At 43.8% G+C, this 26312-nt stretch overlaps 1 protein-coding gene across 2 annotated transcripts in view; it reads right to left on the bottom strand.

The window, feature by feature from the left end:
- LOC129815722 (proto-oncogene tyrosine-protein kinase Src-like) overlaps positions 1-25920 on the bottom strand; it is a 37111-nt gene extending 11191 nt beyond the window's left edge. The window contains exons 1-7 of one of the 2 annotated variants that reach the window (XM_055869789.1): positions 25463-25920; positions 16467-16742; positions 8439-8538; positions 5901-5918; positions 5340-5438; positions 4502-4605; positions 3876-4025 (exon numbers count right to left, since the gene is read on the bottom strand). In XM_055869789.1, the coding sequence (XP_055725764.1) occupies positions 3876-4025; positions 4502-4605; positions 5340-5438; positions 5901-5918; positions 8439-8538; positions 16467-16734 (739 nt within the window). In that variant the 5' untranslated portion in view covers positions 16735-16742; positions 25463-25920. The remainder of the gene's footprint in view (positions 1-3875; positions 4026-4501; positions 4606-5339; positions 5439-5900; positions 5919-8438; positions 8539-16466; positions 16743-25462) is intronic. The other variant, XM_055869790.1, reaches the window with a different exon arrangement.
- Between the last annotated feature and the right edge of the window lie 392 nt (positions 25921-26312).

The following is a 26312-nucleotide window of genomic DNA, read 5'->3' as shown; positions in this document are numbered from 1 at the left end:
GGGATGTCCTTGTCCCATCGCGCTCTAGCAACTCCTTGTGGCGGGCCGGGTGCAGTGCACGCTGACACGGTCACCAGGTGTACGGTGTTTCCTCCGACACATTGGTGCGGCTGGCTTCCGGGTTAAGCGAGTAGTGTGTCAAGAAGCAGTGCAGCTTGTCAGGTTCGTGTTTTGGCGCACGCATGACTCTTGACCTTTGCCTCTCCCGAGTCCGTATAGGAGTTGCAGCGATGGGCAAGACTAACTACTAATTAAATACCATGAAATTGGGGAGAAAAACGGGTAAAAAGTTGAAAATAAAGACGTGTTCAATATTCTTATTGAGTTATTCTGTCTGTGTAGCCTGTATTCGGTTTCACTTTGATGTATTATTGACAAAGACACTGCATACCATGTAACAAAAATTATATATTTAATATATACAGTTGGGTCGGAAATTATTGACAGCCTTGATAAAAATGAGCAAAAATCACAATACAAAATAAATCATTCAAATACTGAGCTATATTGTTTGCAAAAAATCTTGGGAATTATATGTTTTAATACAATTGATCATAGAAAAATATTTACCTCACTACCTCACCTTGCAAGGATTACAAAACTGAGCCTTTTTCTAAAACGTTTTATGAGGTTGGAGAACACATTGGGAGGGATCTTGGACCATTCCTCCATAAAGAATCTTTCCAGAACCTTGATATCCTTAGTCTGTACTTATGGACTGCCCCCTTCAATTCAAACCACAGGTTTTCAATGGGTTTCAAGTCCGGAGACAGATAGCCATTGCACTTTACACTAGTTGGAAACGGTTGTGAAACAGAACGACTGAATTGCCCAAACCAGGCCCTTGACTTTATACCATATTACAGTACATGAACAAATAAACACCAAAACATTCACTTCAAGTTTGGTGTTACTTGCTGTATAATAATCATGCTTGTAAGCATCTATTAACATATAAGGTGCTAATATTGGGCGTATAATGCATCACTCAGCGCGACACTAACGGACCAGCGGGTCCCTCAGCGCGACACTAACGGACCAGCGGGTCCCTCAGCGCGACACTAACGGACCAGCGGGTCCCTCAGCGCGACACTAACGGACCAGCGGGTCCCTCAGCGCGACACTAACGGACCAGCGGGTCCCTCAGCGCGACACTAACGGACCAGCGGGTCCCTCAGCGCGACACTAACGGACCAGCGGGTCCCTCAGCGCGACACTAACGGACCAGCGGGTCCCTCAGCGCGACACTAACGGACCAGCGGGTCCCTCAGCGCGACACTAACGGACCAGCGGGTCCCTCAGCGCGACACTAACGGACCAGCGGGTCCCTCAGCGCGACACTAACGGACCAGCGGGTCCCTCAGCGCGACACTAACGGACCAGCGGGTCCCTCAGCGCGACACTAACGGACCAGCGGGTCCCTCAGCGCGACACTAACGGACCAGCGGGTCCCTCAGCGCGACACTAACGGACCAGCGGGTCCCTCAGCGCGACACTAACGGACCAGCGGGTCCCTCAGCGCGACACTAACGGACCAGCGGGTCCCTCAGCGCGACACTAACGGACCAGCGGGTCCCTCAGCGCGACACTAACGGACCAGCGGGTCCCTCAGCGCGACACTAACGGACCAGCGGGTCCCTCAGCGCGACACTAACGGACCAGCGGGTCCCTCAGCGCGACACTAACGGACCAGCGGGTCCCTCAGCGCGACACTAACGGACCAGCGGGTCCCTCAGCGCGACACTAACGGACCAGCGGGTCCCTCAGCGCGACACTAACGGACCAGCGGGTCCCTCAGCGCGACACTAACGGACCAGCGGGTCCCTCAGCGCGACACTAACGGACCAGCGGGTCCCTCAGCGCGACACTAACGGACCAGCGGGTCCCTCAGCGCGACACTAACGGACCAGCGGGTTACTCACCATGATAGTAATAGACCAGCGGGTTACTCACCATGATAGTAATAGACCAGCGGGTTACTCACCATGATAGTAATAGACCAGCGGGTTACTCACCATGATAGTAATAGACCAGCGGGTTACTCACCATGATAGTAATAGACCAGCGGGTTACTCACCATGATAGTAATAGACCAGCGGGTTACTCACCATGATAGTAATAGACCAGCGGGTTACTCACCATGATAGTAATAGACCAGCGGGTTACTCACCATGATAGTAATAGACCAGCGGGTTAATCACCATGATAGTAATAGACCAGCGGGTTACTCACCATGATAGTAATAGACCAGCGGGTTACTCACCATGATAGTAATAGACCAGCGGGTTACTCACCATGATAGTAATAGACCAGCGGGTTACTCACCATGATAGTAATAGACCAGCGGATTACTCACCATGATAGTAATAGACCAGCGGGTTACTCACCATGATAGTAATAGACCAGCGGGTTACTCACCATGATAGTAATAGACCAGCGGGTTACTCACCATGATAGTAATAGACCAGCGGGTTACTCACTATGATAGTAATAGACCAGCGGGTTACTCACTATGATAGTAATAGACCAGCGGGTTACTCACTATGATAGTAATAGACCAGCGGGTTACTCACTATGATAGTAATAGACCAGCGGGTTACTCACCATGATAGTAATAGACCAACGGGCTACTCACAGCGACAGTAATAGACCAGCGGGTTAATCACCATGATAGTAATAGACCAGCGGGTTACTCACCATGATAGTAATAGACCAGCGGGTTACTCACTATGATAGTAATAGACCAGCGGGTTACTCACTATGATAGTAATAGACCAGCGGGTTACTCACCATGATAGTAATAGACCTGCGGGTTACTCACTATGATAGTAATAGACCAGCGGGTTACTCACCATGATAGTAATAGACCAGCTGGTTACTCACTATGATAGTAATTGACTAGCTGGTTACTCACTATAATAGTAATAGACCAGCGGGTTACTCACCATAATAGTAATAGACCAGCGGGTTACTCACCACGAAAGTAATAGAATAGCGGGTTACTCACCATGATAGTAATAGACCAACGTGTTACTCACCATGATAGTAATAGACCAACGTGTTACTCACTATGATAGTAATAGACCAGCGGGTTAATCACCACGATAGTAATAGACCAGCGGGTTACTCACCACGAAAGTAATAGAATAGCGGGTTACTCACCACGATAGTAATAGACCAGCGGGTTACTCACCATGATAGTAATAGACCAGCGGGTTACTCACCATGATAGTAATAGACCAGCGGGTTACTCACCATGATAGTAATAGACCAGCGGGTTACTCACCATGATAGTAATAGACCAGCGGATTACTCACTATGATAGTAATAGACCAGCAGGTTACTCACTATGATAGTAATAGACCAGCAGGTTACTCACTATGATAGTAATAGACCAGCTGGTTACTCACTATGATAGTAATAGACCAGCGGATTACTCACTATGATAGTAATAGACCAGCGGATTACTCACTATGATAGTAACAGACCAGCGGGTTACTCACCATGATAGTAATAGACCAGCGGGTTACTCACCATGATAGTAATAGACCAGCGGGTTACTCACTATGATAGTAATAGACCAGCGGGTTACTCACTATGATAGTAACAGACCAGCTGGTTACTCACTATGATAGTAATATACCAGCGGGTAACTCACTATGATAGTAATAGACCAGCTGGTTACTCACTATGATAGTAATAGACCAACGGGTTACTCACTATGATAGTAATAGACCAGCGGGTTACTCACTATGATAGTAATAGACCAGCGGGTAACTCACTATGATAGTAATAGACCAGCGGGTTACTCACTATGATAGTAATAGACCAGCGGGTTACTCACTATGATAGTAATAGACCAGCGGATTACTCACTATGATAGTGGTAGACCAGCTGCTGCAGACTGCTGAACTGGGTGCGTGAGGTGATGTAGAAACCACCGCTGTCTAGCTTGCGTATCTTGTAGTGTTTGACGTTGAGACCTTTGGTGTTGTCGTAGTCCAACACGGACAGGCAGTAGGCTCCTGTGCAGAAAAATAGAATTACAAAATAATTTGATACATTGTCTGCATCTTCTCTATGCTTCTGTGTGTGTGGAAGGAGTAATGTGTGGGTCAATATCAGTTAACTTCAAGTTTGAATGGATCACCTGGACATCTGTAGTAGTCATACTCCAATCAAGTCAGTTACGCATCTCGTGTTCCACACTACACACACCAGCACACTGCATGTTCACAGCATAAACTACACCACATGACCTCATTACCCCAGAACCCTCAAACTCAACTCTGGACCTACAAGCCAGTTTCACTGTATTTTTGTCATTGTTCGGGGGAGAGGGACAAAGTGCCTCTTCAACCATTTGGTGGGTTCATTCCGTGTTCAAATTTACTACTTCACAATAGAAAGAGGAAACTTCAACAAGGAATTTGACAATAACCTAACAGTGCTTCTACTCCACGTCTAAAATGTCTGTCGCTCTCTGGGAGGTTCTTCTCACCCTTGGTGGTCTCGCTCTCTCGGACCAGGAAGGTGCCTCGTCGGTTCTGTAAACTCAAAAGGAGCCTCTCTGAGTCGCGCCGAGTTATTTTCCCAAAATACCACCTGTGAAAGTGGGCCAGAGTGAGTGAGAAAGAACAGTGAGAACCTGCCACTGAGCAAAGTGAAATTGCACTCCAAAAGCATAGTTGGGTCACGTATTCAGACCTCAAAGAAAGCGTAACGTCGAGTCCACGTTCCAGTGGTATTGTGTCGATCCAGCTTTATAAGAACATCATTTTGGGGGGGAAATTATACAGTGCTTATCTTTTCCAACATATTTTTGATTGTGGCATATAGGTGAATCTACAAAACAGATGGCCTGGCACATGGAGTTATGCCATCAGAAGGCCACTTTTGAGAAATGAAAATGCCTAACAAACTGTGATTTTGGAGGGAAACTGTCCCTTTAATATCCTTATGGAGGACCACTGAAGTACATCTGAGACCAGGGTATTTTACTATCCAGATGGGTTTCTCCATAATCATACATCTTAGAGAGAGTTTGGCCAATGTTATTAAAGCTGGACGCCATGCTGCTTCTTCTAGGGTTGCAACATTCCAGTAACAAAATTCCCAGGTTTGTCCACATTGCCTGATGATTACAGGAATCTGCCAACCAAAATTTCTGGAAAAACTGGGAATATTGGGAAAGTTAACAGCATTTTGCAACCCTAGCTCCATCACAGCATTCTAAACCCACGGCTGTTTAAAAAAGAAAATAAAAAAAGTCTACATTTTATAACCCAACAAAAACAGGAAAGATCGAGATAAAATAACGAAAAGAAAAGTTGATGTACTCTTCTGCTTGAATGGAGTCAGAGGGGGCCACATAGTTGCTGGGGATGTAACCGCTTTCTCCGGTAGTCAGAGACCGAGCCAGCCACCAGTCCCCTTCCCTGCAGCGAGACAGAGGAGAGAAGGAGGTGATGACAGGGTTATTGACTTGGACAACCAGAAGCCCTCCCTGGGTTCATTCAGAGTACTAACTGGTCACTCACATCAGATAGACACATTTGGCGGTGGTTGAAGCCTAAAAACAGCCCTGGGAGTAAACCAGTGGAGGACACTGTGTGCTCACACCATGACATTCATAGGATCAAAAAAGATCTTAACCTCTCTTGACTAAATAATAATACATTTTTTTTTTAAACAGGGAAACCAAGTGAAAACAATGACAAAACGTATTTCACACTCTGTCATTTTGCCTTTGTGTTCATAAGCACAAATGGTTTGGTTTGTTGTAGGTTGTGCTGACAAACATCACCTCAGCGCACACTGAAGAATAACGGGGTTGATCGGAAAGAGGAAAGGTGACGAGAAGTTAAGACAGGGGGATCAGAAAGGATTAGTTCACTGACCTGAAGCTGTACTTTCTCCTAAGAGAAACCATGAAGCGTGAGAGAGGGAAATAACAGACAGCAGAGAACATCAAAAACACACAGAAAGAAATGCAGCAAACAGCAGAGCACACAAGACCAGACCATTGAACAGTAGCAGCAACTAACAGTGGGTACACTGTGAGTGTGTGTGTATGTATGTATGTATATACACACACACACACACACTCACAGTTGAAGTAAGAAGTTAACATACACCTGAGCCAAATACATTTAAACTGTTTCACAATTCCTGACATTTAATCCTAGTAAAAATTCCCTCTTAGTTCAGTTAGGATCACCACTTAATTTTATTAATGTGAAATGTAAGAATAATAGTAGAGAGAATTATTTATTTCAGCTTTTATTTCTTTCATCACATTTCCAGTGGGTCAGAAGTTTACAAACACTCAATCAGTATTTGCCTTTAAATTGTTTAACTTGGGTCAAACGTTTTGAGTATCCTTCCACACGCTTCCCACAATAAGTTGGGTGAATTTTGGCCCATTCCTCCTGACAGAGCTGGTGTAACCGAGTCAGGTTTGTAGGCCTCCTTGCTCGCACACTCTTTTTCAGTTCTGCCCACAGGGCTTTGTGATGGCCATTCCAATACCTTGACCTTGTTGTCCTTAAGCCATTTTGCCACAACTTTGGAAGTATGCTTGGGGTCATTGTCCATTTGGAAGACCCATTTGCGACCAAGCTTTAACTTCCTGACTGATGTCTTGAGATGTTGCTTCAATATATCCACATACTTTTCCTCCCTCATGATGCAATCTACTTTGTGAAGTGCACCAGTCCCTCCTGCAGCAAAGCACCCCTACAACATGATGCTGCTACCCCCGTGCTTCACTGTTGGGATGGTGTTCTTCGGGTTACAAGCCTCCCCCCTTTTCCTCCAAACATAACGATGGTCATTATGGCCAAACAGTTCTATTTTTGTTTCATCAGACCAGAGGACATTTCTCCAAAAAGTACGATCTTTCTCCCCATTTGCAGTTGCAAACCGTAGTCTGGCTTTTTTATGGCGGTTTTGGAGAAGTAGTTTCTTCCTTGCAGAGCGGCCTTTCAGGTTATGTCGAAATAGGTCTTGTTTTACTGTGGATATAGATACTTTTGTACCTGTTTCCTCCAGCATCTTCACAAGGTCCTTTGCTGTTGTTCTGGGATTGATTGGCATTTTTCACACCAAAGTACTTTCATCTCTAGGAGACAGAACACGTCTCCTTCCTGAGTGGTATGACGGCTGCGTGGTCCCATGGTGTTTATACTAGCATACTATTGTTTGTACAGATGAACGTGGTACCTTCAGGAGTTTGGAAATTGCTCCCAAGGATGAACCAGACTTGTGGAGGTCTACAATTTTTTCTGAGGTATTGGCTGATTTCTTTTGATTTTCCCATGATGTCAAGCAAAGAGGCACTGAGTTTGAATGGTAGGCCTTGAAATATATCCAAAGGTACACCTCCAATTGACTCAAATTATGTCAATTAGTCTATCAGAAGCTTCTAAAGCCATGACATCATTATCTGGAATTTTCCAAGCGGTTTAAAGGCCCAGTCAACTTAGTGTATGTAAACTTCTGACCCACTGGAATTGTGTTACAGTGAATTATAAGTGAAATAATCTGTCTGTAAACAATTGTTGGAAAAATTACTTCCTAACCGACTTGCCAAAACTATAGTTTGTTAACAAGACATTTATGGAGTGGTTGAAAAACTAGTTTTAATGACTCCAACCTAAGTGTATGTAAACTTCCGACTTCAACTGTGTGTGTGTGTGTGTGTGTGTGTGTGTGCGCGCGCGTGTGTGCGTGCGTGCGTGCGTGTGTGTAAGTAAGTAAAACAGGTAGAGACCATCCTGTACCCAACTCCCACATGGCCTGACCTGAAATTGATGTTTTGAAACAGTGCATTTTAAAATGTCTTCCTATAGTGAGCTATGAACTGTCTTCCTGTAATCCAACTCTGTTGTATCTGGGTATGACGTATTCTCTCCTGCTGCAACAAAAATACCCAGTGATGGAACAAAGATATTTTGGAAACAAACTGGCTTGTGTCTGTCAGAGTGATGCATTTGGAAAAGACAAACTTGAACTATTAGACCCAATCAACAGTAGAAGGGCTAGAATCAGGATTGCGATCACTAGGGCACACAACAGAAAACATTTTACAGCAGTAGTGCCTCGTTGTTTCAGTTTGTTTTCTTTGGTTTGGTGCCTAATGAACATGACCTGACAAGGTTGCCCTTGTAAGATCTGAAAACATTAGTAGTAATGTTGTACACAGCAGATGGGGCGACAGAAAGGGGACAGACAGTGTTGTCTGGCTAACGAGGAATTATGAATAAGTCAGCACTCACTGGGACTGTGTGTGTGTGTGTACAGTGTGCATGCTTGTGTGTCCAGACGGTGTGTGTTTGGGTTTGTCTACGTCTGGATGAGTGTGTGTGTCTAGGTGAGAGTACATGGTGGACATGTAGTATCTCAACAGGAAGACGATGGAGTGGGCATCTCCTTACGTGTTGTTGATGATCTGCAGCCGCTCGCCTTTCTTGAAGGTCAGGTCCGAGGCAGTCCGTGATTCATAGTCATAGAGTGCCACAAATGTAGTGACACCTCCTACAGGACGGACACACACAAAATGTTAGAGATGGGAGAGTTTTGGGCTAACACACAAGCAGCTGAGGATTGGCATCTCTCAAGGCAAAGTACAGTATCCTCTTTTTGTAATACACTATATTCATATAGAACTACTAGTGCCTTCAGAATGTATTCAGACCCTTGATATTTTCCACACTTTGTTACGTTACAGGCTTATTCTAAAATTCATTAAATTATATTTTTTCCTCAATCTACACACAATACCCCATACTGACAAAGTGAAAAACAGAAATACTTTATTTACATAAGTATTCAGACCTTTTACTATGAGACTCGAAATTGAGCTCAGGTGCATCCTGTTTCCACTGATCATCCTTGAGATGTTTCTACAACTTGACTGGAGTCTACCAGTGATAAATTCAATTGATTGGACATGATTTGGAAAGGAACACACACACGTCTATATAAAGGTCCCACAGTTGACAGTGCATGTCAGAGCAAAAACCAAGTAATGAGGTTGAAGGAATTGTCCGTAGAGCTCAGAGACAGGATTGTGCCGAGGCACAGATCTGGGGAAGGGTACCAAAACATTTCTGCAACATTGAAGGTCCCCAAGAACACAGTGGCCTACATCATTCTTAAAAATGGAAGAAGTTTGGAACCAAGATCTTCCTAGAGCTCTTCCTAGAGCTGGCCGCCCGGCCAAATTGAGCCATCGGGGGAGAAGGGCCTTGGTCAGGGAGGTGACAAAGAACCCGATGGTCACTCTGACAGAGCTCCAGAATTCCTCTGTGGAGATGGGAGAACCTTCCAGAAAGGCAACCATCTCTGTACCACTCCACCAATCAGGCCTTTATGGTAGAGTGGTCAAGGCGGAAGCCACTCCTCAGTAAAAAGGCACATGACAGCCCACTTGGAGTTTGCCAAAAAGGCACCTAAAGGACCCTCAGAAACAAGATGCTCTGTTCTGATGAAACCAAGATTGAACTCTTTGGCCTGAATGCCAAGCGTCACGTCTGGAGGAAACCTGGCACCATCCCTACAATGAAGCATGGCGGTGGCAGCAACATGCTGTGGGGATGTTTTTCAGCGGCACGGACTGGGAGACTAGTCAGGATCGAGGGAAAGATGAACGGAGCAAAGTACAGAGAGATCCTTGATGAAAACCTGCTCCAGAGCGCTCAGGACCTCAGACTGGGACGAAGGTTCACCTTCCAATAGGATAACGAGGCTAAGCACACAGCCAAGACAACGCAGGAGTGGCTTCGAGAGAAGTCTCTGAAAGTCCTTGAGTGGCCCAGCCAGAGCCCGGACTTGAATCTGATCGTGCATCTCTGGAGATACCTGAAAATAGCTGTGCAGCGACACTCCCCATCCAACCTGACAGAGCTTGAAAGGATCTGCAGAGAAGAATGGGAGAAACTACTGAAATACATGTGTGCCAAGCTTGTAGCGTCATACCCAAGAAGACTCCAATCAAGTCAAATGTTATTTGTCACAAGCGCCGAACAGGTGTAGACCTTTCCATGAAATGTTTACTTACAAGCCCTTAATACCAACAGTGCAGTTCAAGAAATAGAGTTAAGAAAATATTTACGAAATAAAAAGTAACAGTAGAATTACACAACAATAACGAGGCTATTTACAGGGGGCACCGGTACCGAGTAAATGTGCAGGATACAGGTTAGTCCAGGTTGTAATCGCTGCCAAAGGTGCTTCAACAAAGTACTGAGTAAAGGGTTTGAATACTTACATAAAATGTCATTTCAGTTAAAAAAATTTAATACAATTGTAATAAATTCTAAAAACATGTTTTTGCTTTGTCATTATGGGGTATTGTGTGTAGATTGGTGAGGGGAAAAAACGATTTAATACATTTTAAAATCAGGCTGTAACATAACAAAATGTGGAAAAAGTCAAGGGTCTTAGGCAGTAGGATAAGCCAACGCTTAAAAATTTGTCTGAATTCATTTCAATTTAATGTTTTGGCATTCACATCTTAGAATATTACATTGTTTTTTGCACCCTGCCAAAATAAAAACAACTACGGGAAACGTTGGGCTGTCTAATCCAATGTACATTTCCTGCAAAGAGATACCGGCATTTACATTAGGGCTGCCTAATAGTCCTTGATGGTCACAACATCTATAGTTTCTCAGCTATCCCTTTATAACGAGCACCTGGTTTCCACCGGGGAATCTTTGATTAGTTAATTAGATGCCGGGGGGGCTCTAGCCAGCAGAAAATCCCAGAAATTAAAGTGCAACCAATCACTTTACAGGAGACGCAAAATAATGATTGACCATATGGTCTAGACACACTATAGTGTCATGTCAGGTCTGTGAGAGTCTTCGAAGTCAAACTGGAGACGGGCTTGGCACTCCCGGGGACGGGCTTGGCACTCCCGGGGACGGGCTTGGCACTCCCGGGGACGGGCTTGGCACTCCCGGGGACGGGCTTGGCACTCCCGGAGACGGGCTTGGCACTCCCGGAGACGGGCTTGGCACTCCCGGAGACGGGCTTGGCACTCCAAGCAGATGTAGCCTTAAAGAAGGTTTTTCCATGATCATACCATTCCCATCTCAACAATACCAGTGTGTTTTTCAGTCTTCACAAAAAGCAAACTTAGTACATTATATTTATTGTAATTCAATATTCGCTGTCAACAGATGTTGCAAATACACTAGTGGAGGCTGGTGGGATGAGCTATAGGAGGACGGGCTCATTGGAATGGAATAAATGGAATGGTTTGAGGGAAAGGTAATCCCATTTCCTCTTCCTAACCTGCGCCAAAGGAAGTAGTCTACACAAACCGCCAGTACACTAGAAGGTGCTGAAAGAGAATAAAACACACGTCGGTCCCAGAAAGCACATTATATTGCAACTATAGCATAAAGCTAGGGGAAATAAAATGTCTTCACTGATTGCTGACAGCATAATCGTTTAATAGTTACTTCACCTTCTCGTCATACCAACTCATAAAAACTGGTATTACAATAATATTACTGTAATTTGGCAGAGACTTTTTATCCAAAGCAACCTAAAGTCATGTGTTCATACATTTGTTATTGTATAGGTGGCCCTGGGAGTTAAAGCCACTATCCAGGCGTTGCTAGAGCCATGCTCTACCAACTTAGCTACAGAGGACTAGACATAGCGAATCAGGCAGTTGACCACAAATCCCAGGTGCTCGGTGATAAACCCCTGAATCCCCTCCATGTACTTGTTGCAGACTGCAGAACTTTTGCAGCACTTGCTTCCTCGCTCTGTCGCCATCAGAATGCAGTTGGCACATGAGAACATGTTTGAAATGTGATCACATGGCTGTTTGAGTCAATTACTTAAATTTTAAGCAAGACAGACGATATACACTTAACGGAAATAGCCAAATGGAAAGCTTTACCATCATAGGCAATCACCAGTGTGATAGTACCTAAAACAAACAAACATTCACATATTGTGCATCATTACTGATATTCAGGTGGTTGGGCACTGCCGTTAACTGCCTGGCTAGCTAACTACATACCAATCGTCAGTAAGACCACTGTGTTGTGGCTGTATGTGTCCTATCGTGACCTTGTTGAGGTCCTGGGATTCTCCTCCTCTGCTTGTACCAGTGGGGGCTGCTGAGGGGAGGACGGCTCATAATAAATGGCTGAAACGGGGAATATGGAAGGGCATCAAACACATGGAAACCATTTATTTGATACCGTTCCACCTATTCCGCTCCAGTCATTACAACGAGCCCGTCCTCCCCAATTAAGGTGCCACCAACCTCCTGTGGCTTGGACATATATAGCTGAACAACCTGGCTATTTTTAGTCTTGGTTAACCCAGAACTAAAATACTACCTCATTTGGTCAGCTGTGTGATTTACACTGAACAAAAATATAAACGCAACATGAAACAATATCAAAGATTTTACTGATTTACAGTTCATAAGGAAATCAGTCAATTGAAATAAATTCATTAGACACTAATCTATGGATTTCACATGACTGGGCATACAGATATGCATCTGTTGGTCACAGATAACCTTTAAGTTTAGGCGTGGATCAGAAAACCAGTCAGTATCTAGTGTGACCACCTTCAGAAAACCAGTCAGTATCTGGTGTGACCACCTTTTGCCTCATGCAGTGCGACATCTCCTTCGCAGAGAGTTGATCAGGCTGTTGATTGTGGCCCGTGGAATGTTGTCCCACTCCTCTTCAATGGAAGTGTAAGGTTGCTGGATATTGCCGGGAACTGGAACACGCTGTCGGACACGTCAATCCAGAGCATCCCAAACAGACTCAATGGGTGACATGTCTGGTCCTGCAGGCCCTTTCAGCTTCCAGGAATTGTGTACAGATCCTTGCCACATGGGGCTGTGTATTATCATGCTGAAACATGAGGTGATGGCGGCGGATGAATGTCATGACAATGGGCCTCAAAATCTCGTCACGGTATTTCTGTGCATTCAAATTGCCATCGATAAAATGCAATTGTGTTCATTGTCCGTAGTTTACGCCTGCCCATACCATAACCCCGCCATGGGGCACTCTGTTCACAACGTTGTTATCAGCAAACAGACGGGTTTCTGACCGTCTCAGGGAAATTCTTCGATTGTGCGAACCCACAATTTATCAGCTGTCCGGGTAGCTGTTCTCAGGTGATCCCGTAGGTAAAGAAGCCAGATGTGGAGAACCTGGGCTGACGTGGTTACACGTGGTCTGCGGTTGCGAAGCCGGTTGGACGTACTGCTAAATTCTCTAAAATGACTTTAGAGGAGGCTTATGGTAGAGAAATAAACATTAAACTATCTGGTAACAGCTCTGGTGGACATTCCTGCAAACAGCATGACAATTGCAAGCTTCATCAAAACTTCAGACATCTGTGGCATTGTGTTGTGTGACAAAACTGCACATTTTAAATGGGCCTTTTATTTTCCCCAGCACAAGGTGCACCTGTGTACTGATCATGCTGTTTAATCAGCTTCTTGATATGCCACACCTATCAGATTATCTTTGCTCACTAACAGGGATGTAAACAAATTTGTGCCAAACATTTGAGAGAAATAAGCTTTTTGTGCATATGGAAAAGTTCTGGGATCTTTCATTTCAGCTCATGAAACATGGGACCAACACTTTACATATATTTTTGTTATATATATATTATACACACACACACACACACACACACACTACCATTCAAAAGTTTGGGGTCACTGATTAAAGAAGCAATACAACTGGCCTTCTTTAGACTAGTTAAGTATCTGGAGCATCAGCATTTGTGGGTTCGATTACAGGCTCAAAATGGCCAGAAACAAAGACCTTTCTCCTGAAACACATCAATCTATTCTTTTTCTGAGAAATGAAGGCTATTCCATGCGAGAAATTGCCAAGAAACAGAAGATCTCGTACAACGCTGTGTACTACTCCCTTCACAGAACAGCGCAAACTGGCTCTAAACAGAATAGAAAGAGGAGTGGGAGGCCCCGGTGCACAACTGAGCAAGAGGACAAGTACATTAGAGTGTCTAGTTTGAGAAACAGACGCCTCACAAGTCCTCAGCTGGCAGCTTCATTAAATAGTACCCGCAAAACACCAGTGTCAACGTCAACGGTGAAGAGGCGATTCCAGGATGCTGACCTTCTAGGCTGAGTTTCTCTGTCCAGTGTCTGTGTTCTTTTGCCCATCTTAATCTTTTATTTTTATTGGCCAGGCTGAGATATGGCTTTTTCTTTGCAACTCTGCCTAGAAGGCCAGCATCCCGGAGTCGCCTCTTCACTGTTGACGTTGAGACTGGTGTTTTGCTCCACCTACAGTATACATTGCCCACTCCAACCAAAGGCTAAATGACTCGTGTGTTCTCCTCACAACATACAGTGGCAAGAAAAAGTATGTGAACCCTTTGGAATTACCTGGATTTCTGCATAAATTGGTCATCAAATTTGATCTTCATCTAAGTCACAACAATAGACAAACATACTATGCCTAAACTAATAACACAAAAATTATTGTATTTTTCTTGTCTATATTGAATACATCATTTAAAGATTTACAGTGTAGGTTGGAAAAAGTATGTGAACCCTGAGGCTAATGACTTCTCCAAAATCTAATTGGAGTCAGGAGTCAGCTAACCTGGAGTCCAATTAATGAGACGAGATTGGGGATGTTGGTTAGAGCTGCCTTGCCCTTTAAAAAAAAAACTCACAAAATTTGAGTATGTTATTCACAAGGATCATTGTCTGATGTGAACCATCCCTCGAACAAAAGAGATCTCAAAAGACCTAAGATTAAGAATTGTTGACTTGCATAAAGCTGTAAAGGGTTACAAAAGTATCTCTAAAAGCCTTGATGTTCATCAGTCCACGGTAAGAAAAATAGTCTATAAATGGAGAAAGTTCAGCACTGTTGCTACTCTCCCTAGGAGTGCTCAATGGTCAATGGAGGTTAAGAAGAATCCTAGAGTGTCAGCTAAAGACTTAAAAGAAATCTCTGGAACATGCTAACATCTCTGACGAGTCTACGATACGTAAAACACTAAACAAGAATGGTGTTCATGGGAGGACACCATGGAAGAAGCCACTTCTGTCCAAACAAAACATTGCTGCACGTCTGAAGTTTGCAAAAGTGCACCTTTATGTTCCACAGTGCTACTGGCAAAATATTCTGTGGACAGATGAAACTACAGTTGAGTTGTTTGGAAGGAACACACCACACTGTGTGTGGAGAAAAAAAGGCACTGCACACCAACATCAAAACCTCATCCCAACTGCAAAGTATGGTGGAGGGAGCATCATGGTTTGGGGCTGCTTTTCCTGGGGCTGCTTCGGGGCCTGGACAGCTTGCTATCATCGACGGAACAATTAATTCCCAAGTTTATCAAGACATTTTGCAGGAGAATGTAAGTCTATCTGTCCACCAATTGAAGCTAAACAGAAGTTGGGTGATGCAACAGGACAACGACCCAAAACACAGAAGTTAATCAACAACAGAATGGCTTCAACAGAAGAAAATACAATTTCTGTAGTGGCCCAGTCAGAGTCCTGATCTCAACCCGATTTGAGATGCTGTGGCATGACCTCAAGAGAGCAGTTCACACCAGACATCCCAAGAATATTGCTGAACTAAAACAGTTTTGTAAAGAGGAATGGTCAAATTCCGCCTGACCGTTGTGCAGGTCTGATGCCCAACTACAGAAAACGTTTGGTTGAGATTATTGCTGCCAAAGGATGGTCAACCTGTTAATAAATCCAAGGGTTCACATACTTTTTGCATCCCGAGTGTGAATGTTTACACGGTGTGTTCAATAAAGACAAACGTATAATTGTTTGTGTGTTATTAGTTTAAGCAGACCTTGTCTATTGTTGTGACCTAGATGAAGATCAGATCAAATTTTATGACCAATTTATGCAGAAATCCAGGTATTTCCAAAGGGTTCACATACTTTTTTTGCCACTGCATGGAATCATGTAACCAAAAAGAGTGTTAAACAAATCAAAATATATTTTATTTTTGAGATTCTTCAAATTAGCCACCCTTTGCCTTAATGACAGCTTTGCACACTCTTGGCATTCTCTCAACCAGCTCCATGTGGTAGTCACCTGGAATGCATCCAGGCACTCCGCGTTACGTCGTGCATAAGCCCTTAGCCAGAATGAATAATGACATTTTGGATCTTCCTCAAACAAAATCAATAGAAAGGTACTGTCCTTTGGGGGATGTATTTTTGGCATACACTTGAAATATGTATCCAAAATTTTTATTGAGAAGTATTTCAAAGAAATGTCGAACATTAACATGTTTGTTTTACATAACATATTTCCATCTGAACATTCCACAATGCTTTGCCATGCTAATCGCAGCCCAGCTGAACGTTCCAAAACATTTCCCCCTGCCGAAAGCATCTAAACGTTCCACAACGTTGCTGAATGCAGCCTAAGAACTCCCTGCTCCACCTACCTGCCAGTGGTCCTCTGTGAGGGGAGGTGATACTGCTCGTGTGGTCTACTCCACCGAACAGCGCCAGCTCGGGGGTGTTGGTGGGAGCATGCCCGGGGTGGTGGCCATGCCTGGCGCCCCCTACGGCGGGACTCCTGTTGGGGGTCTGGGTCTGCTGGGTCGAGTTGAGGTGGTGGTGGTGCGCACTGTCCGAGCCCGTGCCAATGGTGCCATCGAGACTCAGTGAGCGCTGACCTGGCTCCTTGGGCTTGCTCTTGCCCGCCCCCATCAGCAGGCCTGAGAAAAAGAACCAATGATTAAAATCTCAAATGGATTCATTTCAATCTGGCTCAATGCAGTTCAGTCCTGTTGGATTCAATGCAATCACTCAATTCAATACAAACTCTGAATTGAATTCACTCAAGCTCAAGCTGGTGATTGGATGGAGAGAACCATCTCTTCCTGATGTGTATTTGAGTATCTAGTATTTAAATAAGTACTTTTATTTTAGTATTTAAATGGTTATTTGTAAAAAACAAATAGTCTACCAAATTGTATTTAAAATACTATTTTGAAATACATGGGTTAAATGCATGGGCGTGTATTTGGGTCAGTGGATTTTAAAATACTTTCCAAGTGTATTTCCAAATACATTAAAATATTAAACTACTTGTCTTTTCAAAAAAAAAAATAATGTAAAAGCAATTGATATTTGAAATAGTATTTGAACTCAGGTCTGGTTCTATATTATCCCTTTCCCTGCAACAGTAGAATCATTCAGCAGGGTGGTGTTCATTAGGAACCAAATGGAAGAAAACTGGCTGAAAGGGACTACCTGGTCCAATATGGCACACACATTTTCCATTGCAAAACATTTTGAAAACGTGACCTTATGAACACGACCCTGCTATTGAGTCTCCATTCAGGGTCCATTCGTTGAGTTTCCTTAGAGATCTTCCAGTTTCAGTTTGCTGGAGCCGCTTACAAGGCAAATACACCTTGAAAAAGTCAACAGACAGCGACGGGTGTTTGTAGATTCAAGGTCATATAATATGTTGATTCAACCTGGTATTAAATAAATACAGATCTACAATGTACACAATATAAGACAAAGTGTATGACAGCTCTGTGTGGAAACTTTGGCCCTGGCCGACAATGACAACAAGAATTTTATCATCGTCGGTAATTCTACAGTATTTGGTTTATCACCCCTGCATTTCAAATTGAATCCTATTCTTACAGACTCTGTTACAATCATGGACACAAACACCAGTTAAATTCTTCCCTCTGTACAACAGAATGAGTCACAATGGAAACCTATTACAGGCTAGATGATACACGCGCGCACACACACACACACACGCGGCTTGTTCCGTTGTGTGCGGCAGTTAGTGTGTGTGTGAGCAGCTGTTCTTCTGTCCCTGAGAACAGAAGCTCTGACACACACACACCCCGTGTCTCTCACGTCTCGTTTCCAACACAACTCACAGTGACTGTGTGTGTTTGAGGGGGGGGGGGGGGGGGGGGGGGGGGGGTTGCTTCTTCTATTCTTGCGGGGACCTAAAATCCCCAAATTACCTCACAAGGGTAGTAAAACAAGAAAAATTATCCATGAGGACAAAGGCTATTTTAAGCTTAGGGGTTAGGTTTAAGGGTTATAATTAGGGTCAGTTTTATAATTAGGGTTAGGATTAGGAGTTCGCGTTTGGGTAATTTTGAATGGAAATACATTGCAGGTCCCCACGAGGATAGAAGAACATAACGTGTGTGTGTGTTGACAGACAGACAGGGCTGAGTGTGACTAACAGTGGGTGGGGAAGGAGCAGGGAACTAGGAATAGCTGAAAAAGGACTAGAGAAGGTAGGAGGTGCTGCAGCATCTAGGGTTGAGTCTGGTGTGTACAGTATGTGGGAGAGTTGCTGCAGCTTCTGGGGGTGAGGTTGAGTCTGGTGTGTACAGTATGTGGGAGAGTTGCTGCAGCTTCTGGGGGTGAGGTTGTGTCTGGTGTGTACAGTATGTGGGAGAGTTGCTGCATTGTCCATGAGTGTGAAAAGACCTCGACACAGTCAGGTGTTGTGCTTTGGGGTTTTTAATACACCACTGAGTGTTCAAAACATTAGGACATAAACTGACCAGGTGAATCCAGGTGAAAGCTATGATCCCTTATTGATGTCATCTGTTAAATCCACTTGAAATCGGTGTAGATGAAGGGGAGGAGACAGGTTAAAGAAGGATTTTTAAGCCTTGAGACATGGATTGTGTTTATGTGCCATTCTTAGGGTGAATGGGTAAGACAAAAGATTGAAGTGATTTTGAATGGGGTATTGGTAGTAGGTGCCAGGTACACCGGTTTGAGTGTGTCAAGAACTGCAACACTGCTGGGTTTTTCATGCTCAACAGTTTCCCATGTGTATCAAGAACGGTCCACCACCCAAAGGACATCCAGCCAACTTGACACAACTGTGGGAAACATTGGAGTCAACATGGGCCAGCATCCCTGTGGAACACTTTCAACACCTTGTAGAGTCCATTCCCCGACAAATGGAGGCTGTTCTGAGGGCAAAAGGGGGTGCAACTCAGTATTAGGAAGGTGTTCCTAATGTTTTGTATACTCAATGTACACAGTTTGTGTGTATGTAAATCTGCTGTGTGCATCTGTATATAGGGAAGGGAATGTGTGTGTGTGTGTGTGTGTGTGTGTGTGTGTGTGTGTGTGTGTGTGTGTGTGTGTGTGTGTGTGTGTGTGTGTGAAATGAAACCACGAAGCAAGCAAAACTCTATGGTCCTTTAAAAACCTGCTGTATGTAAATATTGGGTGCTATAGCTTGGAAAATAAATACATGTAACTCCGGATGACAACATAATGATGCTTGTTTTCAACATTAGAGCTGATTTCTTAAAGAAGTTAAATCCGCTTTGTATTTTGTTTCCTTGCCATGATTCTGTCTTGAACTCAGCTGGCCCCTCCGCGGATTTTGTGTTAAACGCTCTAGAACAAAGCTTTCTCTGCCCTTGACCTTCTTCTGAACATCTCCAAAACAAAGGTCATGTGGTTTGGTAAGAAGAATGCCCCTCCCTACCGGTGTTATTACTACCTCTGAGGGTTTAGAGCTTGGGGTAGTCACCTCATACAAGTACTTGGGAGTATGGCTAGACGGTACACTGTCCTTCTCTCAGCACATATTAAAGATGCAGGCTAAGGTTGAATCTAGACTTGGTTTCCTCTATTGTAATCGCTCCTCTTTCACCCCAGCTGCCAAACTAACCCTGATTCAGATGATCATCCTACCCATTCTAGATTACGCAGACGTAATTTATAGATCAGTAGGTAAGGGTGCTCTCGAGCGGCTAGATGTCCTTTACCATTCGGCCATCAGATTTGCTACCAATGCTCCTTATAGGACACATCACTGCACTCTATACTCCTCTGTAAACTGGTCATCTCTATATACCCCTCACAAGACCCGCTTATTTATAAAACCATCTTAGGCCTCACTCCCCCCTATCTGAGATACAACACCCGTACTGACAGTCACATTCTGTTAAAGGTCCTCAAAGCACACACATCCCTGGATGGCTCATCTTTTCAGTTTGCTGCAGCTGGCGACTGGAACAAGCTGCAACAAACACTCAAACTGGACAGTTTAATCTCAATCTCTTCATTCAAAGACTCAATCATGGACACTCTCACTGACAGTTGTGGCGTCTTCGCGTGATGTATTGTTGGCTCTACCTTCTTGCCCTTTGTGCTGTTGTCTATGCCCAATCATGTTTGTACCATGTTTTTTGCTGCTACCATGTTGTGCTGCTGCCATGTTGTGTTGCTACCATGTTGTGTTGCTACCATGCTGTGTTGTCATGTGTTGCTGCCATGCTATGTTGTCATCTTAGGTCTATATGTAGTGGTGTGTTGTCTCTCTTGTCGTGATGTGTGTTTTTGTCCTATTTTTTATTTTTAATCCCAGCTCCCGTCCCCGCAGGAGGCCTTTTGCCTTCTGGTAGGCCGTCACTGTAAATAAGAATTTGTTCTGACTTGCCTAGTTAAATAAAGGTTAAAGAAATAAAAATACTAACGCGTATGGAGATACTGGTATCGTCCCGGCCCTAGCGTGCATGCCTACTGTATGTGTGTGAGTGAGTGTGGACGTGAGTGTCTTTGATTCCTCTGGAGCCAAAATGAAAGCCAGCCTAGTGAAGGGGTTAACGTCTTCCTCAGTTTCATGCTGCTTAGTCACACAGAGAGAGACCTGGGGGGGTAGATGACTGCTCAATGTTAGTGGGCGTTCGATGAGGCTGGCCAGAGCCTGGGCTATATTATATTAGTACTGGCTGGTCTTGCTACTGTAAGTAACTGTTATTATGGGACCAGAGGGACTAAGAGGACAAATACTGTACACATGCCTGGCCCTGGACAAAATACCATCAGCTGGGGTCAAAAGTCTGTACCAATGTATTAGCTTAGCATAGTGGTAGCTAACTAGTTAAGATAGCTCGGCGCATTGGCCGGGCCCTGGACCAAACAGCATCCAGTCCAAAAGCCTGTACCAATGGCCTAGCATTAATTGGTGTAAACTAGCTTAGCTAGCTCGTGTACAGGTCTGGATTTGGACAAAACATTCAGGGCCAAAACCTGTACCAATGTCCTAGAACGGTGGACATTTAGCTAGCTCAAGCAGTGACATCACCTTCCCTGACCTGGCTCATTACGTTCAGAACAAAATGGGAGAAACCGTTTTGAAACTGGGGAATGCTCAATTTCAGTTTTTCTTGTGTTTCATAAAGCTTCTGTCCTGATGTTTTAGAAGTATACCAGTAGGCCAGTGGAGGCTGGTGGGAGGATCTACAGGAGCATGGGCTCATTGTAATGGCTGGAATGTAATAAATGGAAGTCCAACATGTGGTTTTCATATGTTTGTTGTGTTTGATACCGTTCCATTGATGCCATTCCAGCCATTACAATGAGCCCGTCCTCCTATAGCCACTCCCGCCAGCCTCCTCTGCAGTAGACCTACTGCTGACATTTACTTTGGAGAGCAGAGTGCTGGTGGGAGGGTGGTACAGAATACCAGCGTGGTTTCTACATTAGCACAGCATGCAACTTACTGTATAATAGAAAACCCTACAACCCTAATTCAAAGAACACTCCAATGAACCTTTGGCCTATGCTACTGATCAGAAACGGATGGGTTTCCATGGTTACAAGTTTGGTCCCTCAAAAGGTTTCTCTCTATGGATAACTCCTGGACATTTTTCTTGCCCCTAAACTTGCCTTCAAACAATTTAGCCTGAGTGCATTATTGCTCAGTGACCTGTGACAAAAGACAAGCACAGTATCATACAAATCGATTGAAAAGTAACTAGAAGACAAGAGACCACGGTGAAGGATCAAGATGGAGTTTCTTCCCTTTCGACTTCAACCTGAAGTGCTGGAGCAGTCTGCGGTACAGAATGTACTCAACAGCCTCAAACAACCTCTTCCATGACTCCATTGGGGTTGTGTTGCGATTCTTTACCCATCTCCCTGGGTGTGTACTTGCACAGTCCTTTGTCATGGATTTAAAAACTTTGGGTTGGTGCAAGAATTAGTTGGAGGGTTCCCACCATTGTTCCTACACCAGTACATTCCCTTTAGATTAATGAGAGGGATTGTGCAAGGGCATTGGGTAGAGAAGCAGGACAAAACCATGCTCCTGTTCAGTGCCATCACCTGGGCCACGTAGGCATATGCAAGTAGAATAGTCGCAAACAGAGCGAACGTGATTCCTTTGTTTACATGTAAGGGAAGCGTGTTTGTTCTTCATAATGTTTTTGGGCTCTCGAGTGGCACAGCCGTCTAAGACACTGCATCTCAGTGCTAGAGCCGTCACTACAGACCCTGGTTCGATTTGAGGCTGTATCACAACTGGCCGTCATTGGGAGTCCCATAGGGCGCCGCACAATTGGCCCAGCGTCGTCCGGGGTAGGCCGTCATTGTAAATAAGAATTTGTTCTAAACTGACTTGCCTAGTTAAATCAAATAAAACCTATTTATATCTGAAAGTTCTACAATATTGTGCTCTGCTGGCACCAATCATTAGCAATGAGGGTTTTGAGGAGAAGAGGAATGGAAGCCATTTAGGAGTACTGAGAGACTGTTGAAACCTCTTCAGGGACTACGACTGCTCTTTGCCAGGAGGAAACTGTGAACAGCACACCCTTAGCAGCCTGTCACAGTGCGTAAACAACGTAACTAATGCAACTAGTAGCGCCTTCCCCTAATATGGAGCCAGAGTGCTTGAACATCAGGATCTGTGACTGTGTGATTTGTTCCTAGTTCCCACATTCAGAGAGATTGAGAGAGCGGGAAGGGGGTAGGAGAGACGGGAGAGGGGGAGAGGAAGGAGAAAGAAAGAAGAGAGAAACAGGGGGAAAGAGGGGTGAGAAAGGAGGGGGGATTGTAATCCTGTGAGTCTCAGAACTTTGCTATTCACCATAAGACTGTAAGAATGTGGGAAAAGCAGAATCCTCCAACAGGCACCTGAGGGTGAAGACATTTTAACCCCTGTTTGTGTCATCATTCTGTTTTTGTAAAAATATCAGTGGAAATGTGTTATATTCTTTGTGTATAGAGTTGTATGGTCTGTTTAACTTTGCAATCGATAGTTTTTGCCTGACATACATTTTAAAGTGAAAAATCTGAGATTCAACATCATTTTTTTTACCGTGGAATCGAGCTCAGAAAATTTGGTTGGGAATCATTGATAGACAGCAATATTCAAACCTTGTCTCTGATTTTCAAATGTCTTTTAAAAAGGTCTGGTATTCTGTTATGTCTTTTGCCTTCAAAATGTGTAACTGTCCCACTGTAGAATAGCCCAGGGTTTTCAGATGCCTCCACCAAGTATTCACTTCTATTAATTTAGAAATGTTTCAATAATTTTCTTTCACTTTGAAAATGTGTAGATCTGTAGGTAAAAAATATCTAAGTGAATCCCTTTTTAGACTGAATGGAAGGCAGCGAAATCTGACAGTGTAAGAGGTGTGTAGACTTTCATTAGGCATTGTACGTGCTGCACACGCCCACGCACATTCTGTAAAAAACAAAAGTGGAATTATGGTTACTTTGGTTTCTACATGTCCTGCTGCTCCATTGAGGAAATTAGTTGGGACTTTCACTTGAGACTGATGGTAAAATCAAAAGACTCATCCGAAACAAAGAAAGGAGTGTGTGCACCTCATTCTGACATAGGTCTACCCGGTTCCTTGGAGCAAAAACAAACACTAAATTTAGCCCCCCCCCCCCCCCCCCCAACTACTCTACTGCGACTAGATCCACAATCCTCAGAACAATCCGTAATTCTGCTAAATATAGCCTGGCCACCAAATTGAGGCTTAGTTCATAGAAAATTGCAGTAATATGGCAGTGATATACAATTGCAATAATGCTTGCATGTGCCAGGGTTTCTCTCAAATGGTACTGTATTCCGTATAGTCTAAGGCACAGGACTCTGGTCAAAGGTAGTGCACTATACAGGGAATAGAATGCCATTTAAGATGCAGGCTAAGAATGGACCAAGAATCACCTTGATGTTGTCTCGTGGTCCCCGTTAAAGGATGATAAAAAAGCTCCACAGGAGATGGTAGTGTCTGTCTCCGCAGTCCCAGAGTCCTCGGCTCTCCAGAAAACAAGGTTTTATCGGCCTGTCCCATCTAATCTTCTCTCCTCCATTGCTGTGCAAAGACAATGGAGGGAGAGGGGGAGCGGGGTACAGGAGGAGTGCAGCCAGGGGAAAACCCAGGTGATAAACTCAGCGCTGGATCCACTTCCTCCTCTGTCCGTCACTTAGTACGGAACTGTCCCTGAACAAGCCATGTTCCGCAGAGTAAGAACAGGAAGTAGATACACAGTATCAACCATTGACAGACAATGAGCCATAAAAACTGACTGAAATAGGAACTGGGCTTCTGTTCCCTTTTAATAGACACATTCTATAGGTTATATTGAAACCATCTCAGTCCTTGGATAAATCCTTAGGGAACGCACATCAACAAGAGCCGATCGACAAAGAAAGACTCAACAGCACATTAATAGATTGCCATGCAGTACTGGCTGCATCTCTGACATTAGAAATATGCCAACTTGCAAATGTTATTCTTATGTTGGTAAGGGTGTTATGAATCAGTGTATGGGAGCGTATCAATATATTTGAGGCTGTGTTATTCTATTATAATGCAATGGTGTGGTTCAGCCAGACTGGAACAATAGGCTCCATTCAGATATGCTGACACTTGGCAACAGTCCACACCAAAATTCCCAGGGATGCACACCTGTTTCATTCAAACCAGTAAATATAGGCTGTAGCTAAAATAAGAGGTTGGGGGCGGGGGGACATTGTATGGGTTGTCTATCTAAATCATAATAATAATAGTATAACCAAAAAGCCAGAAAGAAATTATGTTCCTCACAGACGGTCACTATTTACGCACGTTGTCCTATGCAGTATTGTAACACCATTGGTGAAAGATGGGTCACGCCTTTGATAGGAAAAACCAACATAATTTCGTAACTGTAAATGGATATTGGCTAGGGTGTATTTTAGTTCAGGTCATGCTTATGCATACTACTATGAATACGTGCTTTGTAGGCTATAATAGGACTGTATGAATCAAATCAGGTGCTGTTATAACTCCATTTTGAATTTCGATGGCCTGTGTGTGTTTATTGATTATTGTTATACCTTCATTTCAATCGAGGTGTCGGACATACATGATACTATAGTAGCCCATGTAGGCTGTGCGGGAGATTAAATCTGTCAACGACAGTCACTATAAATGGAAGGGTACACATTTTATGAAATAGACTAACATTCTACTGTCAACATAAAACATTGTGGGGTGGGAACAATGTGAAACCAGCAATAGAAACGCTGTCGAAATAAGAATTCTTTGTGTAACGTCAAGAAAATGTATTCTACTAAAATGTGTTGACATTCCTTCACCGGGTGAAAGCTAAATATTGTAGGCTAATCAACACTTACCTTTGAAGCAAGCGTCTTGAGGTTTACGCAAGGCACAGAAGAGTGCGTGAAGAACCAAATCAAATCCCCACAGTAGTCTTCATTTGATGAAAAGGATTCGAAAACGAATGATGTCTAACTTCTTTGAGAACACTAGTACCGAAGGAAAATGCCATTTAGCGAATTTGAAAGAATAGACAGGTCATGACGGGAATTGCCTTGAGCAGAGGGCACAACTCAGATTGCGGTGGCGATCCAATTCGCTAAAATAAACGCAAGTAGGCGGTGGAAATGGACATCCATCCGTTTAGGATATCAGTAAAATTAAGTAGGCTTAATGAAATGCGAAGTGATAAATTAGGGCTATGAAATTAATCCCTGTGCCAGATACGAGGGATATAGTGAAAACATGCCTTGTAGGGAAAAAAGGCAAGATCACTATGCATCACTGACGAAACAAGACAGCACAATATGATAGGGGAGAATGAATTACGTTTTTTGCGCAATTGGATGGAGTCAGGAATACAGCGTAGCTCCGTTTAATAATTTAGTTCACGTAGACAAGTCCAATATCAACATCTTTTTAAACACAACCATTTAGGGACAGTTTCCCGGACACAGATTTAGCCTAATCGTGGACTAAATAAAAATGTTATGCTCATTGAGCATGCTTTTAGTATAGGACGTTTAATCTGTGTCTGGGAAACCTGTCGTTATATTTTGGAATAGATACTGTATTAGGTTAGGAATCGTTTGTGAAAGACAAGGGAACACGTTCTACCATCCATTTCCCATTTGATATTACTGTACTATCTGTACCAATCTAATTTTACTTTTGATTACTTTTAGTTAGATTCGTTTTAGTTAGATT

This window comes from Salvelinus fontinalis, chromosome 18 (assembly GCF_029448725.1).
Source record: "Salvelinus fontinalis isolate EN_2023a chromosome 18, ASM2944872v1, whole genome shotgun sequence".
Classification (NCBI taxonomy): Eukaryota; Metazoa; Chordata; class Actinopteri; order Salmoniformes; family Salmonidae; genus Salvelinus; species Salvelinus fontinalis.
This window is presented reverse-complemented; position numbering and strand designations above follow the sequence as displayed.